This window comes from Lepeophtheirus salmonis, chromosome 5 (assembly GCF_016086655.4).
Source record: "Lepeophtheirus salmonis chromosome 5, UVic_Lsal_1.4, whole genome shotgun sequence".
Taxonomy (NCBI): domain Eukaryota; kingdom Metazoa; phylum Arthropoda; class Copepoda; order Siphonostomatoida; family Caligidae; genus Lepeophtheirus; species Lepeophtheirus salmonis.
This window is the reverse complement of record NC_052135.2, coordinates 49,016,515-49,036,044: the sequence shown is the minus strand read 5'-3', so window position 1 is coordinate 49,036,044 and position 19,530 is coordinate 49,016,515. Positions and strand designations below refer to the sequence as shown.

General features: G+C 34.2%; 1 protein-coding gene across 1 annotated transcript in view; it reads left to right on the top strand.

Moving 5' to 3' along the window:
- Window positions 1-19,530, top strand: part of LOC121117292 (microtubule-actin cross-linking factor 1-like) — a 233,642-nt gene that overhangs the window by 205,240 nt on the left and 8,872 nt on the right. Inside the window, 9 exon segments of the mRNA XM_071888761.1 lie at window positions 1,510-1,656; window positions 1,726-2,148; window positions 3,849-10,894; window positions 11,050-11,061; window positions 11,439-13,802; window positions 13,987-14,037; window positions 14,650-14,712; window positions 16,454-16,531; window positions 18,252-18,296. Of these exon segments, the coding sequence (XP_071744862.1) occupies window positions 1,510-1,656; window positions 1,726-2,148; window positions 3,849-10,894; window positions 11,050-11,061; window positions 11,439-13,802; window positions 13,987-14,037; window positions 14,650-14,712; window positions 16,454-16,531; window positions 18,252-18,296 (10,229 nt within the window).

The window sequence follows — 19,530 nt, the reverse complement described above, 5'->3', positions numbered from 1 at the left end:
TCTAATTGGATCAATAAACAAGATGTCATCTTTGACGTCTCCTCAAATACTCAAAGAACTGTTGCTGAAGCCATTAAAGAAGGTATTTTGAATGGAAAGACTTGTGAATACACAGTCAAATCTTCAAATACGACTTATTTATTTTTGGACGCGGCTGAAAAGGGCTTAATTGCTGTGTTTCCAGAGGATACATCTGATCTGGAATTTTCAGAGGTGACTTACACCTTAAGAGAATCCATTGATCGTAATATCTTTGACAAAGAAACGAAGCTGTTTAATGGATTGACTTTACCAAGAGCATTGAAATCTGGTTTAATTGATTATAGATCTGCAGAAGTAAAAAAATCTGAGAAAAAATCCGTTCACTTGCTTGAAGCCATTGAAGAAGACTTGATAGATACTGAGGCATGCACTATTCTTGATTTCAAGTCCAAAACCTATGTTTCCTTTGTTGAAGCCTACAAGAAGAAAATACTTATTGATATTGAGAGAGAGACCTCATCTTCGGAATTCGATTGTATATCCCTTTGGGAAGCTATCAAGAGGAAACAATTAGACACAATCACAGGGATGTTTTATTCTGTTCATGAAGAGAAAAAAACTCTTACACTTGAAGAAGCCATTTTCCGTAGGTATATTGACAAAAAATCTGCCTATGTTAAAGACACATGGAAGCGAAAATACATGAGTCTTTCCGAGGCTACTCGTAAGAAAATCATAAAACAGGGACGCGTGATGAACACGACCACTGGAAAATATTTAACAGTTCAAGAAGCTATTGATTTAGATATCCTTGTTCGAGACATTAAACTCATTTCCTTGATTGAGGTTCTAGACTTTGGCATGTATCAACCATATAGTGGAAAGATCATTGTCCCTGGCTCAGAAAGAGCAATGACACTCACAGAGGCGGTTGAAACTAAATTTATTGATATTACCAAAACTATTGTTAAAAGCCGCAAATCCCACCACTATATATCCATAAAAGAAGCTATTAGGATGGGGGATATTGATGGCCTTACTGGGATGTATGGGAGTATAAACTTATTGGAAGCTAGATCAAAAGGCTATCTCTTGTCTAGAGATGCCCTGGTAAGAGATATGAATCTCAACTTGCTGCTTTTAATATTTCGCTATTCCTATTAACACATTCGTCTCATAAACAAACACCTGCTCCACCCTGTAATTTGTCTTTTCTAATATTATATTATATTTACTATCTTTTTTGTTTTAATGATAAAACTATGTGCGAATTTGGGGAAGTTATGTTATGACTTTTAGGGCTATCTTTAATAATATCGGGAATATTGACTACTTTCTTCGCTAACCCATGTATCTCTGTTGCTGCTTCTACCAACCATATATGTGTTTATTTCTATAAATTTGTATGCATTTTTGACCAAGGTTTTGACTCAAAAATACTACATATAAAACCAGGGAGGATTTATGTAAAATATTTTTTGTTCAGTACTGCGTTCTTATATGTTTTCTTTGTTTTTTATAATATAGGAAGCGGTGCAAGAAAAATTCCGTCAGGCTGGTTCCAATTTAGAGTCCTTGAATAAATGGTTGGACAAAATTGAAAGACAAATTGCTAGTCAAGAGTCATTGAGTGAAAATGTTGATAACTTGAAATCGCAAATCAATGGTCTTAAGGTAAATACTTTGTGTTTAAATAAAAAACCAACAACACAGTAATGAGCTTTTTTCTCCTCGTCATAATAGAATATTAAAGAAGACATAGACAACCATAATCGACCCGTCAATAATACTTTAGATATTATTGTTGAGTTGGTTGAAACAGGTTCTGATGTACTATCAACTGCTGAATTAAATCAACTTCAATCTGAAGGCAAAGTCCTTAAGGATAGATATGACTCAGTCAACGATAACTCTGACAAGCTCCATAAACGCCAACTCTCTGCACTTGAGGAGTTGGTCAAATTCCGATCCGAAATGTCATCTTTCACTACTTGGATGGAGAAGGCATACAAAGTTCTTGAAGACAAAGAAAGGCAATTGGCTAATTTGAACAAGCTACAAGGAAATACAGATGGATTCAAGGAGTTCATTAGTGATGTTATGACCCATGGAGCGGATTTGAAATTTTTGACCATCTCTGGACAAAAATTTGTGGATTTATCTAAGGTAGGATCAAATTTATGCAATTATAATGAGTTAGAGTCTTTATTTTGTTATTTCGTCAATGGGAAGGATAATAAAAAAATGTTCTATATTTAATTCTAATTGATGTTCCCTTCGAATTTTTTAATCAAAATATGTAATGTGTATTACTATAAAACGTATTAAATGGTTGTTTTATGTTGGAAAAATGATGGAATCATTCCCCGAAATTTCAATGCATACACCAACAAAAATCTCACTATATAATGAATTTGAACCAGAGACAAAATAGTAATAAAATTGGTAACATCAGAAGAAAAAAAAAAAAATATTACAATTATACGAATACAAGAATTGATAATCACTTCTCCGTTAGTAATTATCATTATACATTATAAATTATTCATTCTAGAAAATACTCATGGATTGACAATAAAGCATAATATGAAGCAAGAGCATAATTCCATCATTATTCCAACAGAAATCAAACATATTTAATGCATTTTATACTAATAAATATTACATCATTTAATTAAAAAATTCAAAGGAAACATCAATTTTAACAAAAGAATAAACAATAATGACGTATAAACTTCACTAATTTATTTATTAAGGCGAAATATCTTTGAGACAAAATGGCTTTAAGTCAAAATATCCAAACGCTAAATGGTTTAAGGCAAAATTACCGAACACCTCAATTATTCCCTTACAATATAATTCAGTATCGTGGAATTTCTAAGTAAAAATCTGCTTATTTTTACTTCAAAACAAATCGATAAATCGTCAGAACTTGACCTCTGAAATGCAAATACCTTTTTATTGATTAAAAAACCTATTATATTTCGAGGGCTGAGTGCCAAATTGTCATAACTTAATAATTACAAATATCAGTCTTATTGCCCATATCAAATTCTTGTCATCCTAGATGTATAATATTTAAAAACAAAGAAATTCAGACTCTTGAATATTAATTTTCTGATCCATTTTATTCTAAAAAATTTCAATATGGAAACACAATTTTTCATAATCAAAGTATGGAGTTTCCAAGCTACATTCTGTTAAGCAAATTAAAAACGAATAAACAATCGATGCATTATTCCTTTCCCTTCATAAACTTTTAAAAAATGTTTTTTTTAAATCTTTAAATGGTATTTTCTCAGGATTAGATTATCACACATGTAACATAGAACCCTATTTGAAATTAGTATACAATTTTGAAGCCTTAAGCATTCTTAAAATACCCTAAAAATGTGTTTTAAACCTATTAAAAGAGTAAAACTCGTAATTTAAAAAAAAAAAACAATTGAAAATTCTCGAAGCCTAGATTTGAAACGAAATTTCAAATTCCAGATTCGTAATCAGTGCATAAATTAATATTAAGAATTAAATATGGAACTTCAAAAATATTTTTGAAAAGGCAAAATTTTGTGTTAACTGGTGTAACTTTTTAATAAAAGACCTGAGTACTCATTATTAGTGTTTTATTTTATTTCGGTTTGCAACCATATTTATTTTTGTTGTGAGTGTGAAAAATTGACCATTTATCGTTAAATTAGATTAATTAGAAACTCTTAACATCGTATATTTGATTCATTTTAAATATCAATTTTTGTTTTCTCCATATCAAAATTTAAAGCAAAACTTACGAAAGATGGATCATTATTTCTTCTTTATGTCGGATTATTAGTTATATTTTTCATACAAGTTAACTTTTGTTTCAATAGGAATATCTTAATAGCCTCAATGAGTACAAAGTAAAGCTTAGATCTAGCCATTCAAAGCAAGTAGAATCTCAAGTTTCTGAAGAAGTTACACATGTTAGTACATCCTATCATGAATTATTAACTCGTGCCAACAAATTATCAGATCGATTTTCTCGAGTCGGTAACAAATCAAAAGACTACAATGATGCTGTTGAAAAAGCTAAAAAATGGTTGAAAGATGTTGAGCCCAAGGTTTCCAAAATTTGTAGCGAGCCAATTGGTGCTGAGCCTCGTGTTGTGGAAGAGCAACTTAATAGAGCCAAGACCATTAACAATGATATCATTGCCAATGAAAAACTCATTAACGATGCAAAACAAGCTGCTTCTAACCTCTTAGGATCACTTGATGACAGTCAAATGTCTCCTCAAGAAAAAAGACAAATTGAACAAACTCCATTTGAACTACAGGATCGGTATGATGCTGTCGCCAATGCAATGGCCAACCGTTGCACTGAACTAGATAGTGCCTTAGTACAAAGTCAAGGGGTCCAAGATGCCCTTGCTAATATTGTAAGCTGGCTAGACTCTGCTGATAATCAACTGAAATCCCTTAATAAGCCAGCTAGTCTTATCAGAGAAAGATTGGATGAGCAAATTAGGCAATTGAAGGTTCTCCAGTCTGACATTGATAGTCACGAAAATTCAATTCAGAATATGTATAAATCAGCACAAGAATTTGTTCAGAGCGCCAAAAATGTTAGAGAATCTAAAAAGATTGAAACCAAAGTGAAGGAAGTCCAGAAGAAATTTGAAAATCTTGTTAAGGTTGTTAATCAAAGAAATGTCCTCTTAAGTGAAGTCTCGGTTTCATTGGACAGCTTCACAGTGTCTGTGGAAAAGTTTGATGACTGGTTCAATGATATTTTGGATATTCTGGAGTCTAAAGAAGTTTTACAAATGGACTCAGAAGAAGGAGTCCGCCGCATCGAAGAAGTTATTCGAAAGAAAGATCAAAAGAGACCTGAATTCGATGAAATGATGAAGAATGGTAAAAACCTTGTTTCCAAAAAGGATGTAACTGATACAGTGCATTGTAAAGAGACCATCAAAGAACTCGAAGAAAAATGGAAAGAGCTCGGGGAAATCCTCGGAGAGAGACAAAATCAAAATAGAGCAAGGAAGCAATCCCTTAATGCTTATGAAGCATTAAGGGATCAAGTTAACCAATGGCTTGATAGAATGGAGCAAAAAATTGATCAACTTGATCCTGTTGGTGTTGAGTTAGATATCATCAAAAAACAAATTGATGAACTCCGACCTCTCACTCAAGAATATACATCTTACAGCAAGACTATTGACAAAATAAATGAGATAGGTATTCAATATGATGCCATTTTGAGAGGTACTTCATTAGAAAATGGAACCTCCAACAATAGACGTCAAAGCATATCCCCAAGAAAGCCCTCTTTGACTCCTTCGATTTTAGGCTCAAGACGACCTTCAGCCGTCCCTAAATTTGGTATCTCAAATGGTGGAATAAGAAGAGAATCTCAAATCCCTACTTTCCACGATCAAAGTCCAATTCAAATTCAACTATCAGAGATTAATAATCGTTATGATATGCTTGGTATGCGTTTTGGAGATCGTGAAGCAGATCTTAATAAAATGAAGGAGGAAATCAAAATACATTTTGATAACTTGAAACAAATTCAGATCTTCTTGGAAAAACAAGAGAAGTCTTTCCCTAGAGACCATACTCCTACTGACAAACGTGATTCTGACAAGCAATTGAAACTAATTAAAAGCATTTTAGATCAACTCTATGAAAATCAACCACTCTTAGATGAAACTAAAGTTTCCATCAAGGACTTATTGAGAAAAAGACCAAATGCTCCTGGATCAGAAGTGATTGACAATAAATTAAATGAAGTTGTTACGCGATGGAAGGATCTTCAAGACAAATGTAAGTCCCAAATCGACAGCCTTGACGATCTCAAAGATTTCCAAGATATTTATGATAACCTTAACAATTGGTTGAATTCCAAGGGAAGGATGATGAATGTCTTGGGTCCAATTGCATCTGATCCTCGACTTGTTCAAAATCAAATGAGTCAGATTGCAGTCATGAGAGAGGAATTCAACGAAAAAATACCTCATAAGGATCGATTTAACGAAACGGGAGGCATGTTATTAGATAGAGCAGGTAGCAATTCTCCTGATGGACGTAAAATCAATGAGAAGCTCGGTCATATTAACAATAAATGGGATGAATTATTATCACGATTAGATGAGAGAGAACGTGCTTTAGATGCCCTCTCTGGCCCAACTAGAGATTTCCTTAATCTATCAAATAAGCTTCAAGATAATATCGCTAAAGTCAGTGATGACTTGGATGATATTGCAATTAGCAAAGGAGATCCTGAACAAAAGATGAAGCTTCTTGAAAATACTGCACAAAACTTTGATGACCAAAGGCCACTCTTGGCTGAGGTTGTTTCTGTTGGAGATCACCTACAAGACATTTTGACTGATCCAGCTTCTAAGTCAGAAATCAAAGGAAAGTTGGGCCAAGTTGAAAGACAATATAACAATTGTAGAAAGAAATTGGACAAGGCTTTGGCTGAGTTGGAAAATGCCGCTAGAGAAGGTAGAGAATTTGATGAATCCTGTCTTGCTGCTGAGCAAATGTTAAAAGAATTTGAATCCTTACTCTCTGATAAACTTGTCGTTTCTGCTGATAAGGATATTCTCAAAAGGCAAATTCAAGAATTTGAGCCTCTTTACCAAGAAATTATGTCCAAAGAGCATGAAATCATTATGATTCTTAATAGCGGTCGAGACGTTATTTCTAAATCAAAGAATGCCAAAAATCAACAAAAGACTCTCGAAAATATCGACAAGCAATGGCAAAAGCTTAAGAAGAATGCTCAAGATCGTCAAAAGAGACTAAACACATCCATGGAATATTGTAAGAAATATATCACCTCTCAAGATAAGTTCTTTCCATGGTTGGAGAAAGCTGAAAATACATTTGAACACCTACAACCTTTAAGTTTTGTTAGAACTGAACTTCAAAAGCAAGAAAAAGAACTACAATCTTTCAGAAATGATGTTAACAGACATTCTTCAGAATATGAAGGAACAGTTGTGAATGGATCTACGTTTGTTGATTCATGTGATACAGATAAAGAAATTGTAAAAGAAGAACTTACTAATCTAAAAGAAAGATGGGATGCATTAAATTTGGCTATCTCTGAGAGAGGTCATAATCTTTCTGATCTCTTGAGCAAATTATCCGAATTTAATGAGGATGCCAGAGATCTTGGTAATAGTTTGAAGAGAGTTGAAGATAAATTAGGAGGTCTTACTAATGCACCTAAAGATGCCAAGACTCTGGAAACAATTAAGGGTCTACTTGAAGATCTCAAGGGATTGGACAAAAACATGGGTAAAGTTCAACGGGAAGGTGAAGATTTGCTTAATGATGCTGACCACATTGGTTCTGACGCAAGTAACATCAATGATCTAATGAATAGTTTGGGAAATCGTTTAGGAAGTCTTAAGGATAGACTTGAAGATCAAGCTGAAGATCTTCAAAATGCAGGCGCTGCCATTGGTGACTTTAATGATAAGATCAAAGATCTGAATAATGATATTGGATTATTGGATGATGAATTCAATAAGTTTGGCCCCATTGCTAGAGATTTGGATACTCTTAATAGACAAATGGGAGAGGTTCATGACTTTACGGATAAGGTTAACATCTACCGTGAACGAGTACAAGAGACTTTGGAGATATCAGAGACCATCATAGCACAAGGATTTGTATCTAATCCAAGAGAACTTAAGGATAAGGTGTCATCATTAAATCGACAACTTGACAAGCTTCATACTAGGGGACAATCAAGAGAAAAAGATATTGACAATATGATTGAAAAGGTCAGTGCTTTCTATGACTTGTATGAAGGAGTTATGAGTGACATTGAAGAGGTCTTCCGGGAAGAGAAATCCTTTGGTGTTATTGGTAGAGATATTGAGAGTATCAAGAGCCAACAAGAAGATTTCAAGAGATTTCAACGTAATGCTGTCGAATCAGTCGGAAAGGAAGTTGAAAAAACTAATAGAAACGGCCAAGGTCTCATTCAATCTGCTGCTAGTGGAGTAAATACAAATCAAATGGAGCGTGATCTCGAAAAACTGAACGATAAGTGGAATGATTTAAAACAAAACATTGCTGATAGGGAACGTAAACTTGATCAAGGATTGTTGCAATCTGGAAAGTTCCAAGAAGCTCTCGCTGGACTTATGTCATGGATGAATGAAATGGATGAGATGATGGCCAATCAGAAGGCACCATCGTCTGATTATAAGGTTATCAAGGCTCAAGTTCAAGAGCAAAAGTTTGTTGCTAAACTTTTGGCTGACAGAAAAGGCGCTGTTGATTCACTTATCAAAATGGGAAAAGAAATAGCTGCTTCTGCTGACCCATCTGAAAGACGTCGCATTGAGGGTGAGGTTAGTGCACTTGAAGATCGGTTTTCGGATCTTAATAAAAAGTCCCAAGATCGCAAAGACTTGTTGGAAGATGCCATGCAAATTGCTAAAGAGTATCATGATAAACTTGGACCACTTGAAAAATGGCTTGACAAAACAGAAAAGAAGGTTAAATCCATGGAGGTTGTTCCTACTGAAGAAGATCAAATCCAAAAACGAATTAATGAACATGACAAAGTACATGATGAAATTATTGGTAAGCAGCCCTCATTTGATGATCTAGCTGATGTCGCCTCTGCCTTGATGCAAGTGGTGGGTGAAGAAGATGCACAAGCTCTTGCTGAGAAGATTGAAGAGCTCACCAATAGATATGGTCTATTAGTGAATAACTCAGACAACATCCATAATCTTCTTAAAGACTCCATTGCTGGATTGAGAAACTTAGTCTTAACATATGAGGACTTGCTCTCCTGGATGGAAACGGTTGAGCGTAAATTAAGTAATTATAAGATATTATCAGTTTTCACTGAGAAATTGATGGTTCAAATGGAGGAGCTTCATTATGTAACTGAGGAAATCGTTTCCAAACAAAAAAATGTGGATGACGTTGTTATTCAAGGAAATGTATTGATGAAGAATATTGCAAATGAAGAAGCTCTTCAATTAAAAGACAAATTAGACTCTCTACAACGCAAGTACAATGACTTAGCTTCCAAGGCTGCAGACTTACTCAAAAACGCTCAAGAAATGCTGCCCCTTGTTCAAAATTTCCACCAATCTCATTCTCGTCTTACAGAATGGATGACAGGAGTAGAAGGTATTTTCCAATCCTTGGATACTTACAGTTTAGAAGATCAAGAATTAGAAATCAAAAGATTAGAACAGGATGTCATGGACAACCGACCTCTTTTGGAAGGAATTAATATTTCTGGGCCACAATTATGTCAAATGTCTCCTGGGGAAGGTGCAAGAACGATCGAAGAGCTTGTGTCCAGAGACAACAAGAGATTCGATGCTATTTGTGAACAAATCCAAAGAAGAGGTGAACGCATTCAATTATCTAAACAACGTTCAAATGAGGTTGTTGCGGATATTGATGAGCTCCTAGATTGGTTTAGAGAGGTTGAAAATCAAATCAGAGATGCAGATCCACCATCATCAGAACCTGATGTAATCCGAATTCAATTGAAGGAACATAAGGCACTCAATGATGATATTTCTAGTCAAAAGGGTAGAGTACGTGATGTTCTATCCAACGCGAAAAGAGTATTGAGGGAAAGTGCACAAACGAGCGAAACGGAACAAGTTAAAGAAAAAATGGATGACCTTAAAGAAACCATGGAAATCGTTATTAAATTAAGTAATGATCGTCTTGGAATATTGGAACAAGCTCTCCCATTGTCTGAACACTTTTATGAAACGCATAACGAACTCACTGATTGGTTGGATGATATTGAAAGAGACGCCATGAATCAACACATGCCTGCCATGCGACCAGATGTAATTGCCAAACAACAAGAACTTAATAGATCCCTTATGCAATCCATTCAAGACCATAAGCCTGTTTTGGATCGTTTGAACAAAACTGGAGGTGCTTTGTTGCGTCTCATTGTCGAAGACGATGCCTACAGAGTACAAGATATCATCGAAACAGACAATCAAAGATATAATGCATTGAAATTAAGTGTGAGAGAAAGACAACAAGCTCTTGAAGATGCTCTCCAAGAATGCTCACAATTTACTGATAAATTGGACGGAATGCTCAATGCTCTTGCTAATACCGCTGAGCAAGTGAATAATGCCGAACCCGTTTCCGCTCACCCTGAAAAAATAAAAGAACAAATGGAGGATAATAATGCCATCATTGATGACTTGGCTAAGAAAGAGGCTGCTTTTGAAGCAGTTAAAAAAGCAGCAAGTGACATCATTCAAAAGGCTCCCAACAAAAATGATCCTGCTATTAAGGATATCAAGAAAAAACTTGACACTCTTAACGCCCTTTGGAACAAAATTCAAAAAGGAACTAAAGACAGATCTGTCTCCTTGGAGAATGCTCTTGCATTGGCTGAGAAGTTCTGGGATGAACTACAACAAATCATTTCTCAAATCAAGAAGATTCAAGATAATCTCAACTCTCAAGACCCTCCAGCAGTTGAGCCCAAAGCAATTGAAGCTCAAAAAGCTGAACTTAAGAATATCAAGAGAGATATTGACAACACGAAGCCAGGTGTGGATAAATGTCGTCAAACCGGAAAGGATCTCATTGGAATGGTTGGTGATGCTGACCGACCTGAGCTTCGAAGACACATCGAGGACTTGGATTCAGCATGGAATAACATTACATCCATGTATGCTAGAAGAGAGCAAAATCTTTTGGATGCAATGGAGAAAGCAATGGAATTCTATGAAACCCTTCGTATTCTTGGAGAATTTCTTAAAAAATCCGAAAGAAATTTTGATGGCCTTGGTCCTATTGGCTCTGACATTGATCAAGTTAAGAAGCAAATTGACCAGCTTAGAAAGTTCAAGGATGAGGTTGATCCCTACATGATCAAGGTCGAAGCATTAAACAGGTAATTACATCATTAACCAATCCTTTATATCTATATAATTACATTCTGCACAACATTTTAATTTATCCAAGATCTTAAGTGTATTTTTCAATTGATTTAATTTGTAATACTTAAATTTTCTTTTATTCATTGCTCTCTGGAAAATTATTCAACAGGAGCTTATCAAGGCAAGTTTTCTCTGTATCTTTCTTAGTGTGCATTTACCTACATTAGTGTTTTGCTTATGCATTAATTCTTCCTTCTTAAATTACGTTTTTAAGTTTTTTCAGTCAACTATTACCTACCATAAATTAATTATCCGTTTTTTATGCTTAAAAATTTAAATACAAATAATTATTCGTGGGGCAAATAATGCTCCTTCTGTTAAGTCATAAATCTACATATTTTTTGGGACAATTTCTTACATCTTAAATTATCATTATCTTATTATTTTTTTATTTTTTTTGTATTACCTTTATTGTGTTTTATTTGATGGGTGATGAATGTTCGCTATTTGGAATAATACCTTGCCCCATATAATCAACTTTACTTATATTTTGTATAGGCAAGCTAGTGACTTAACCGAAAAAGCATCTTCTGAACAAGCAAGAGCTATCAAGGAGCCCTTGATTGATGTGAACCATCGCTGGGAGGATTTAAACAGAGGTATATCCGAGCGTAAGAGGGAATTGGAACACGCTCTTCTACGACTAGGACAGTTCCAACATGCTCTGAATGAGCTGTTAATTTGGATTGGACGGACAGAAAATACATTGGATACCCTAAAGCCCGTTTTTGGTGATCCTCAAGTCATTGAGGTGGAGTTAGCCAAATTGAAGGTAATGGTTAATGATATCCAAGCTCATCAATCCAGTGTGGATACACTCAATGATGCTGGAAGACAAATTATCGAGTCTGAGAGGGGATCAAGAGAAGCTTCTGACACTCAAAATAAGCTTAATGAACTTAACACAAAATGGAATAATTTGTTGGGCAAGGCTGAAGATCGTCAAGTTGAATTAGAAGATGCATTGAGAGAGGCTCAATTGTTCAACCAAGAAATTCAAGACATGCTTTTGTGGCTCAATGATGTTGATGGTGCTCTTTCGTCCTCTAAACCAGTTGGAGGTCTACCAGAAACAGCTAAAGATCAATTAGATCGATTTATGGAAGTATTCAAGGAACTTGAGGCTACTGCACCCAAAGTTGAAGCACTTTTAGGTCGTGGACATGACTATCTTAAAAAATCTACAGATGGCACCGCTACTAACCTACAAAATAATTTGAAAACCTTGAAAACAAGATGGGATAATATTTTGTCTCGTGCTAATGACAAGAAAATCAAATTGGAAATTGCCCTTAAGGAAGCCACGGAATTCCATGAAGCTCTTCAAGCATTTATTAATTGGCTTACACAAGCTGAGAAGACATTGTCTAATCTTAAACCAGTGTCTCGAGTTTTGGAAACCATTAAATTCCAAATTGAGGAGCACAAGGAATTCCAAAATGAAGTATCATCTCAACGCGAAACAATGCTCTCCTTGGACAAAAAGGGAACACACCTCAAATACTTTTCTCAAAAACAAGATGTTATTCTCATTAAGAATCTACTTGTAAGTGTACAACATAGATGGGAAAAGGTTGTCTCCAAATCTGCTGAAAGAACTCGGGCCCTCGACTATGGTTATAAAGAGGCCAAAGAATTCAATGACTCCTGGGAGTTCATGTGTGGATGGTTGGACGATGCTGCAAATAACCTCAAGGATCTTGGTACTCAAAACAAAAACGATCCCCTTAAAATCAAGAAAGAAATAGAAAAGCACAAGGAATTTCAAAAAGAACTTAGTGCTAAACAACCCGTATATGATTCAACAATGAAGAATGGAAAACAACTCAAGGATAAGGCACCCAAGACAGACGAAACAACCATCAAAAACATGCTTACTGAATTGAAAAACAAATGGCTCAACGTATGCAATTTGTCTGTTGAAAAGCAACGCAAGTTGGAGGAAGCCTTATTGTTTTCTGGTCAATTCAAGGATGCCTTGAAAGCACTAATGGATTGGCTCAAGCAAATGCAGTCTGGACTTGACACAAAGACACCTGTTCACGGTGACTTGGATACCGTCATCAATTTGGTTGAGAAACACAAGAATTTTGAAGAGGAATTGAACGCTAGAACCGATCAAGTAGAGTCTCTCAAGAAAACCGCCGAGGGCTTACTTGAAACTGCCGACCGTGAGGACGCTGTGCGAATCAAATCCCAAGTAACTGAGCTCACCACCCAATGGGAGAGCATTTGGACATTGAGTAAGACTAAGACCAAGCGTTTGGAAGAAGCCTTGAAACAAGCTGAAGAATTGCATAAGAATGTGAATATGCTTTTAGAGTGGCTAACAAATGCTGAGATGAAGCTTCAATTCTCTGGTCCATTACCTGAGGATGAGGATGAAATCCGTAAACAACTTGAGGATCATGAAAAATTTATGAGAGAAATGCAAGACAAAGAGCGAGATAAGGACTTTACCATCAAACTTGCCAAGGAAATACTGGACAAGTGCCATCCTGATGCTGTTACCGTCATTAAACACTGGATTACCATAATTCAATCTCGATGGGATGAGCTTGCCTCCTGGTCACTACAACGACGTGATAAATTGGATGAACATCTTAAACAACTCAAGGACTTGTTAGCCTTGCTTGACGAACTCATGCAATGGCTTCTTGGAAAAGAGAACACACTCACTACACTCGAACAAGAACCTCTACCAGATGATGTTGAAATCATCAAGACTCTCATCGACGAAAATCAAAGCTTCATGGACACACTCTCTGCCAGACAAACTGATATTGACTCAGTCTGTAAGCCTATGAGAGCTCGTACTACAGCACCATCAAGTAGACGGCACTCTAAGGTTGGCAAACCTGGGTAAGTTATTCATTCATATTTGCATCTCCTTAACTACAATACATTATACTTCAATTCTTTTAATACACAATGAACTACAACCAAATTCATTCTTGTTTTGTTCGGCATCAAATTTTGTTTATTTTTGAGTTTATTATTGCACTTCCCTTTTTTTATTTTATTTCTTTTTATTTTACCCATTTAGACGTGATTCGAGAGATCAGTCTCCAGAACATGACCCCTCTCGAAGACCAAGGTATATTTTCCACGTTTTTTATTAATACCATAAAATAACTCATCATTCAAGTCTAAATCACTTCATCCAGCAAATTAATTAATTAATTATCCATAACTTATTTATGGATTAAAAAAAAAAGCATAATCCAAATACTAATGTCAGTAATAAATAACTTTTATTTTGAAAAAATATTAACTTTAGTGTTTGATTCGACTTGAACTCAAATTATAATAATCAGAACATTCGAGTTGGGATATTAGTCAAATTTCTATTTTTCACTTAAAAGGACAGTAAAGAGCATACATACTTATTAAAAAATGAGTTGATATTGTATTACAAAGGAGAAACCACTCAAGGAGTTCTCAAAACTTGAACTCAATATTTTTCACTCGAATCCAACACTAATTTAACTTTTAAATTTTGTATTTAGCAAATATCCACTAAGAGCAATCTTGTGGATATTGTTGTTTATATTGCTATCTTATCTGTTATTGTTTAATCTCAAATAATCTCGTTTCGGATGATCGGCGAATAATAATGATTGTAATTTTATGTTATCTTTTAACAAAAAAAAAAAAAAACATAAAAATTAATGCATGGTTAATGGATACTTTCCTTTATTTCCTCCAGCCGTAATAATCCAGACAAGGAGAATAGTAGTAGTTTCTACCATAACAAACTACGGAAAGGAAGGTAACTAACTCTCTCTCACTCACTATCTATATCTTAATCCAGGGCTTCTCAAACGTTGGGGAGGGAAATTTAATTTAATTTTTTTTTTTTTTTGGGGGGTGCTTATGTTGTTATTATTGTCTCCGTTACGGTAACTCTAGGGAGGACAGATTAGCAGATGACCAATCATCGTCCTATTTTGTTACATGTCCTCTATATTTACATCTTGTCCAGGGAGGAGTCTGGCAAGCTTTTTCATCAAATGCATGATACACTATAATCATACAGGGTTGGGTAGCAAAACGTGGACACGAGCCTCCTGGCCTTCATGATCTCTATGATAAGGTGTCATGGGATCCTCTTGTACGAGGAAATCCTTGCTCTCCTTTCACGGCCTTCCGAATGGTCCTCCTTGATCCTGTTTTTCCAAGCTGGACAGGAACTCCGAATCCCTCTTTAAATTGTGCCTCCACTTCCTCTTTTTCTGAAGAGGTCTTCTCTATCATTATTTATCTTGGCCACCTTAAAACTATGCTCCTGGAGCATTTCAAAATGACCATCATCCTCGCATTTAGGAGATCTGAGATGCGCTTTTTTTTGGGTTTTTGCTCACTCATGATGTCAAATGAACCAGAATGTCAAAAAATAATTATTCTCTTTGTGTCTACCCTTTGACATATCTACAGATTGAAGATTTTAATATACTATAGCCTTATTATGCTATATTGTCAATATAAATCCCTTTGTCGTCTCTATGGGTTGAACCCGAGAACTCGACGCTAATTTGTTAGTAAAAATGATAGTTGAAAAGCAACACAGTCCAGTTCCGAATATATATTTTCCAACTAGAGATATTTGGCTTATGTAGAAACAGTTTTCTCTCCATTTCGAATGGAACTCCAAATAATATATTGGAAGTACTGAGGTGCTCAAGTTCCTGGGTTCTACTATTTTAAGTCCGATTTTATGTGGGGCAAATGTGTAGTGTCTGTTAAAATTAATTGATTGACGTTGTGTAACAAATATTTAGATAGGCTTGTAATAACAACACTTGTCTGCACCTTAAGCTCCAACTCCAATTTTTTTATTTTATTATTATTTAGAATAAGGTCACACTTTTATAATTTATGTAAATTTAAAAAATTCCCTTATTTAGAACTATGAGGGATTCGAGTAGGAAATCCCTAAAAGTTTGAGAAGTACTGTTTTAATCTCCCTTACTTATTTAATAATTATTATTTAATTTATTATTTTAATTTAGTTCTCTTTATTATTTCCTTAAAACATGGGTGCAATAAAGGTACTTAGCAACCACCTAATTAAGCCTTAATCCATTTACCCACAATACGTTGCTATTTTTGTATTTGTTAATTAATTGTTAATTGTTTACAAACATCTCATAGTATGCGAATGCACACATACGTAACAAAAACATATTTCTGTTGTATCATGTGTCCTTAGTGTGACGAGTTTTAAAAGATATATAAAGAGCTAATGTTCATAAATTATATCTATACATTTTTTTTCCTTTGTGAAATGCCTCATTCAAGTGCAGGTATATTATATTGGCATTACCAAATTTTTGGTATACACAAGTTCCTAGGGATCATACATTGATGTCTTCATCCTGAATCACCATGTCTTTCTCCTCTTTTTCTTCATTCTCGTTATGGAATGAAACTCCTCTATAATCCTATGAATATAATAATATTGATCATTAATCCTCGTAGAATTTTTTCCTATTAATTTATTTTTATTATAGTTACATGTCGGACAGGGATTCATCATCACCGTCTAGGGACTATCCTAAGCCTTGGCTTGATTTCTTATATGAACAGAGGTGCCTGCTGTTAATAATTGTTGTTAATAATAACTTTTCTTTGAAAATGCATCTTTGTTCCTTCATTATTTTTTTTAAAGAAATATTGCTCTAAACATAAATGGAATGCGCATATTTTCCCCTCCCCTTTTTGACGTGCTAAAGACTATTCTTATAGTCTTAAATATCAATTAGCAGAATGGTTATCAAATGAAAGAGAAAATTGAATTTAAACAATCCTGTAATTAATATAAAGAACTTCATTAATTTATCATTATTCTGATAATAATAAATTAGTCAGTGTCGGTCTTTATTTATACAGTCCAGTCTTAAGATATGTCATATCAGTCCTTCGGGACATCATTAAAAAAGAATACTATAAATTTGAGTGGTGCCATGAAGGACCGAACTTTATAAGTTTTTAGGTCTGATATGTAGTCTTCAGTCCTAAATATGGACTGTACAATACAAAAATTATTGATATATCTACAAAAAAGCTTCTTTCTTTCATTACCTTGCTATTCTACTAGTAATAGTAAGATTACAAAAATAGCCCTTAGCTGAATTTGCATTCCATCTATCGAGTATTTATTTTTTTGATTTATTATATATACGTATAAGTGAGGAACAAATATAAAATAAATTAAAAAGGAAAGTTGTATAAAAATGGAATTTTCTATGTTTAGTAATATTTCTGTCCTTTTTACGTCGTAAAAATAGACTAATAAGAATATTGAAATGCAAAAACTAGATCTGATTCATCAAATTTCAATTAAAAGAGCATTATTGTCACTTTTTATAAGAGTCCATACTGTTGAATTTCTTACTTAAGAATATGATGTACTCTTGAGTGTGTATTTGTCCATAAATGTGACAGTGGAGACATTTCTTAATTCATATATATTGTGAATTTTGTATGACCCACTTTTCTAATTATCGGTGCGCAGTCTGGATTGATCGAAAAAACAATCGTGGAAGAGTCTCTTGGGTATTTTAGTTTGAGGGGGTAAAAGTTGTTACTCCTTTTATGTTTGTTCCTCATCTCTAAGTATCATGTATAGAGGTGTAGAAAATATGACCTGTGGGAATGCTAAAAAACCCGTCATGCTAACAATTTAAAAGCTGTTTTCTTATTTTCTAAGTAGAAAGTAATCACTGGTTTGTGTGCTCATGAAGAACTGAGAGTGGCACTGAGGATTTGTTGAAGAGTTTTAAGTGTAAGTCCTTGTTGGACTCCTTAGTTGAATTGAGGGTCGACATCTGAGTAATTCCTTGCAAGATATGGAGTGGGATTTGAGTTAACTCCTTTCTTCTTATAGCGTCTCGCAGTAAATCTTATAAAACACAATGACAGCTACGCTGTTGTTCTCCTAAACATTCTTCAAATTGACAGAGTGACTACGTAATGTTTCGGTTTCTATTTTTAAGCATGCCGGCAGTTCATAATTTCTACAACTCTTATCATTTATATGCTTACAATGTAGTTCTATAATTTGAGCATTTTTAAAGAAAAAGGAAGCACACAGCCTGTGGTTTCGCTTAACGATTGATTGACTGCACATTTTTTAATTTTTTTTACTTTACTTACGAAAAAAAACACTATGTTTTTGTATTTGAATTACTTTGATTAATTGTATTTTATTCGTCGTTAATCGAGGCCCTAAGTATGATGTACTTCAAAAACATTATTACCATTTTAATACCATTAAAATAAATAACATGACATATTTTCATCATATAGTGGATATCCATACACTTCATCATATTCAGGATCTAGAAGAACAAGGTTAGAATTGCTGCCTGACAAAAAAATAATGTCTTAAAAATAATATTATAAGATAACTAATCCAGCATTTCTTCATGTCATGATGCTCTCTCTCTCTCTCTTTCTCTCCTTGGGGATTAACAATCTGTTTCATACTCTTGTTTTGGGTTTTTTGTTGCAAAATATTTGGGGCTGTCTATTAATATATTGTTTACATTTTTCCCCCACATTGTTTTGCCATGACTATTTTCCAAGACGCATAGTCAGCATTGTTCCATATCTATATCCTCGTATGTATTTGTGGACTAGGATTAGACCGATATTTGATTTTTTGGGACCGATGCAGACAACGATTATTCAAGGAATACATGGAACTACAAGGGCGTCTGTAGCCCTCCCCCCCCACAATTTCCCTCCCAAAAATAATTCCTCAAATTTTATTTCCAAAATTTTTTTTTTTTTTTGTGAATAGCTATGGACTTTTGAGATTACATTTTTGTAATTTTTTTCTGAACTGTATTTTTGAAATTCGGTTCCAAAAAGTTCAATTTTTTCTAAATAGCTTTGGATTTTTGGAAGAAAAAAATTGAAATTTTTGTGAACAATTGTGGATTTTTGGAATTTTTTGGTGAATTGCTATGGATTTTTCAATAACTTATCAAAACAGTTTAATTTTTTTTATATATTTTCAAAAACCAAGCAAGAAACAAAAAAAGCTATATATATCTATATTTCCGGCGGACGCCCTGAACTATCTTCCTTTTTTTGACCAACTTAAGGCTATTTGTATAATGGTTAATAAATGAAAGAGGGAATTGCATTGAATTTATGGTGTAATGAATGTTTTAGAAATTCAAATAACTTATTCAACTAATTATTATTCTGATAACATTTAAAAAATATTATTTTAATTCATTACACGATTGTTTTAATTCAATTTTTCATTCCTTCATAGCTATTCTTCTCAAAAATATAGTCCTTCCTTTGACCAAAAGGAGTACATTGTTCCATGTATAAAGTATTCCTTGTACAAACCGATAACCGCTTAGTTTATCAATTAAATCTTTTTTTTTTTTTTTTTTTTTTTTTTTTTTGGCAAACAAAAAAAAAAAAAATCCTATTTTGTAGGGAAATTAGTTATAATTGGTTAGCACATTGATCTACAGGCTCCGCACACCAATGGCCAAATAACTACCCTGATCTATCAGCATCCTATTTTAAGCGTGTCACTGCGCTAAGCGCAATATCCAGTTTT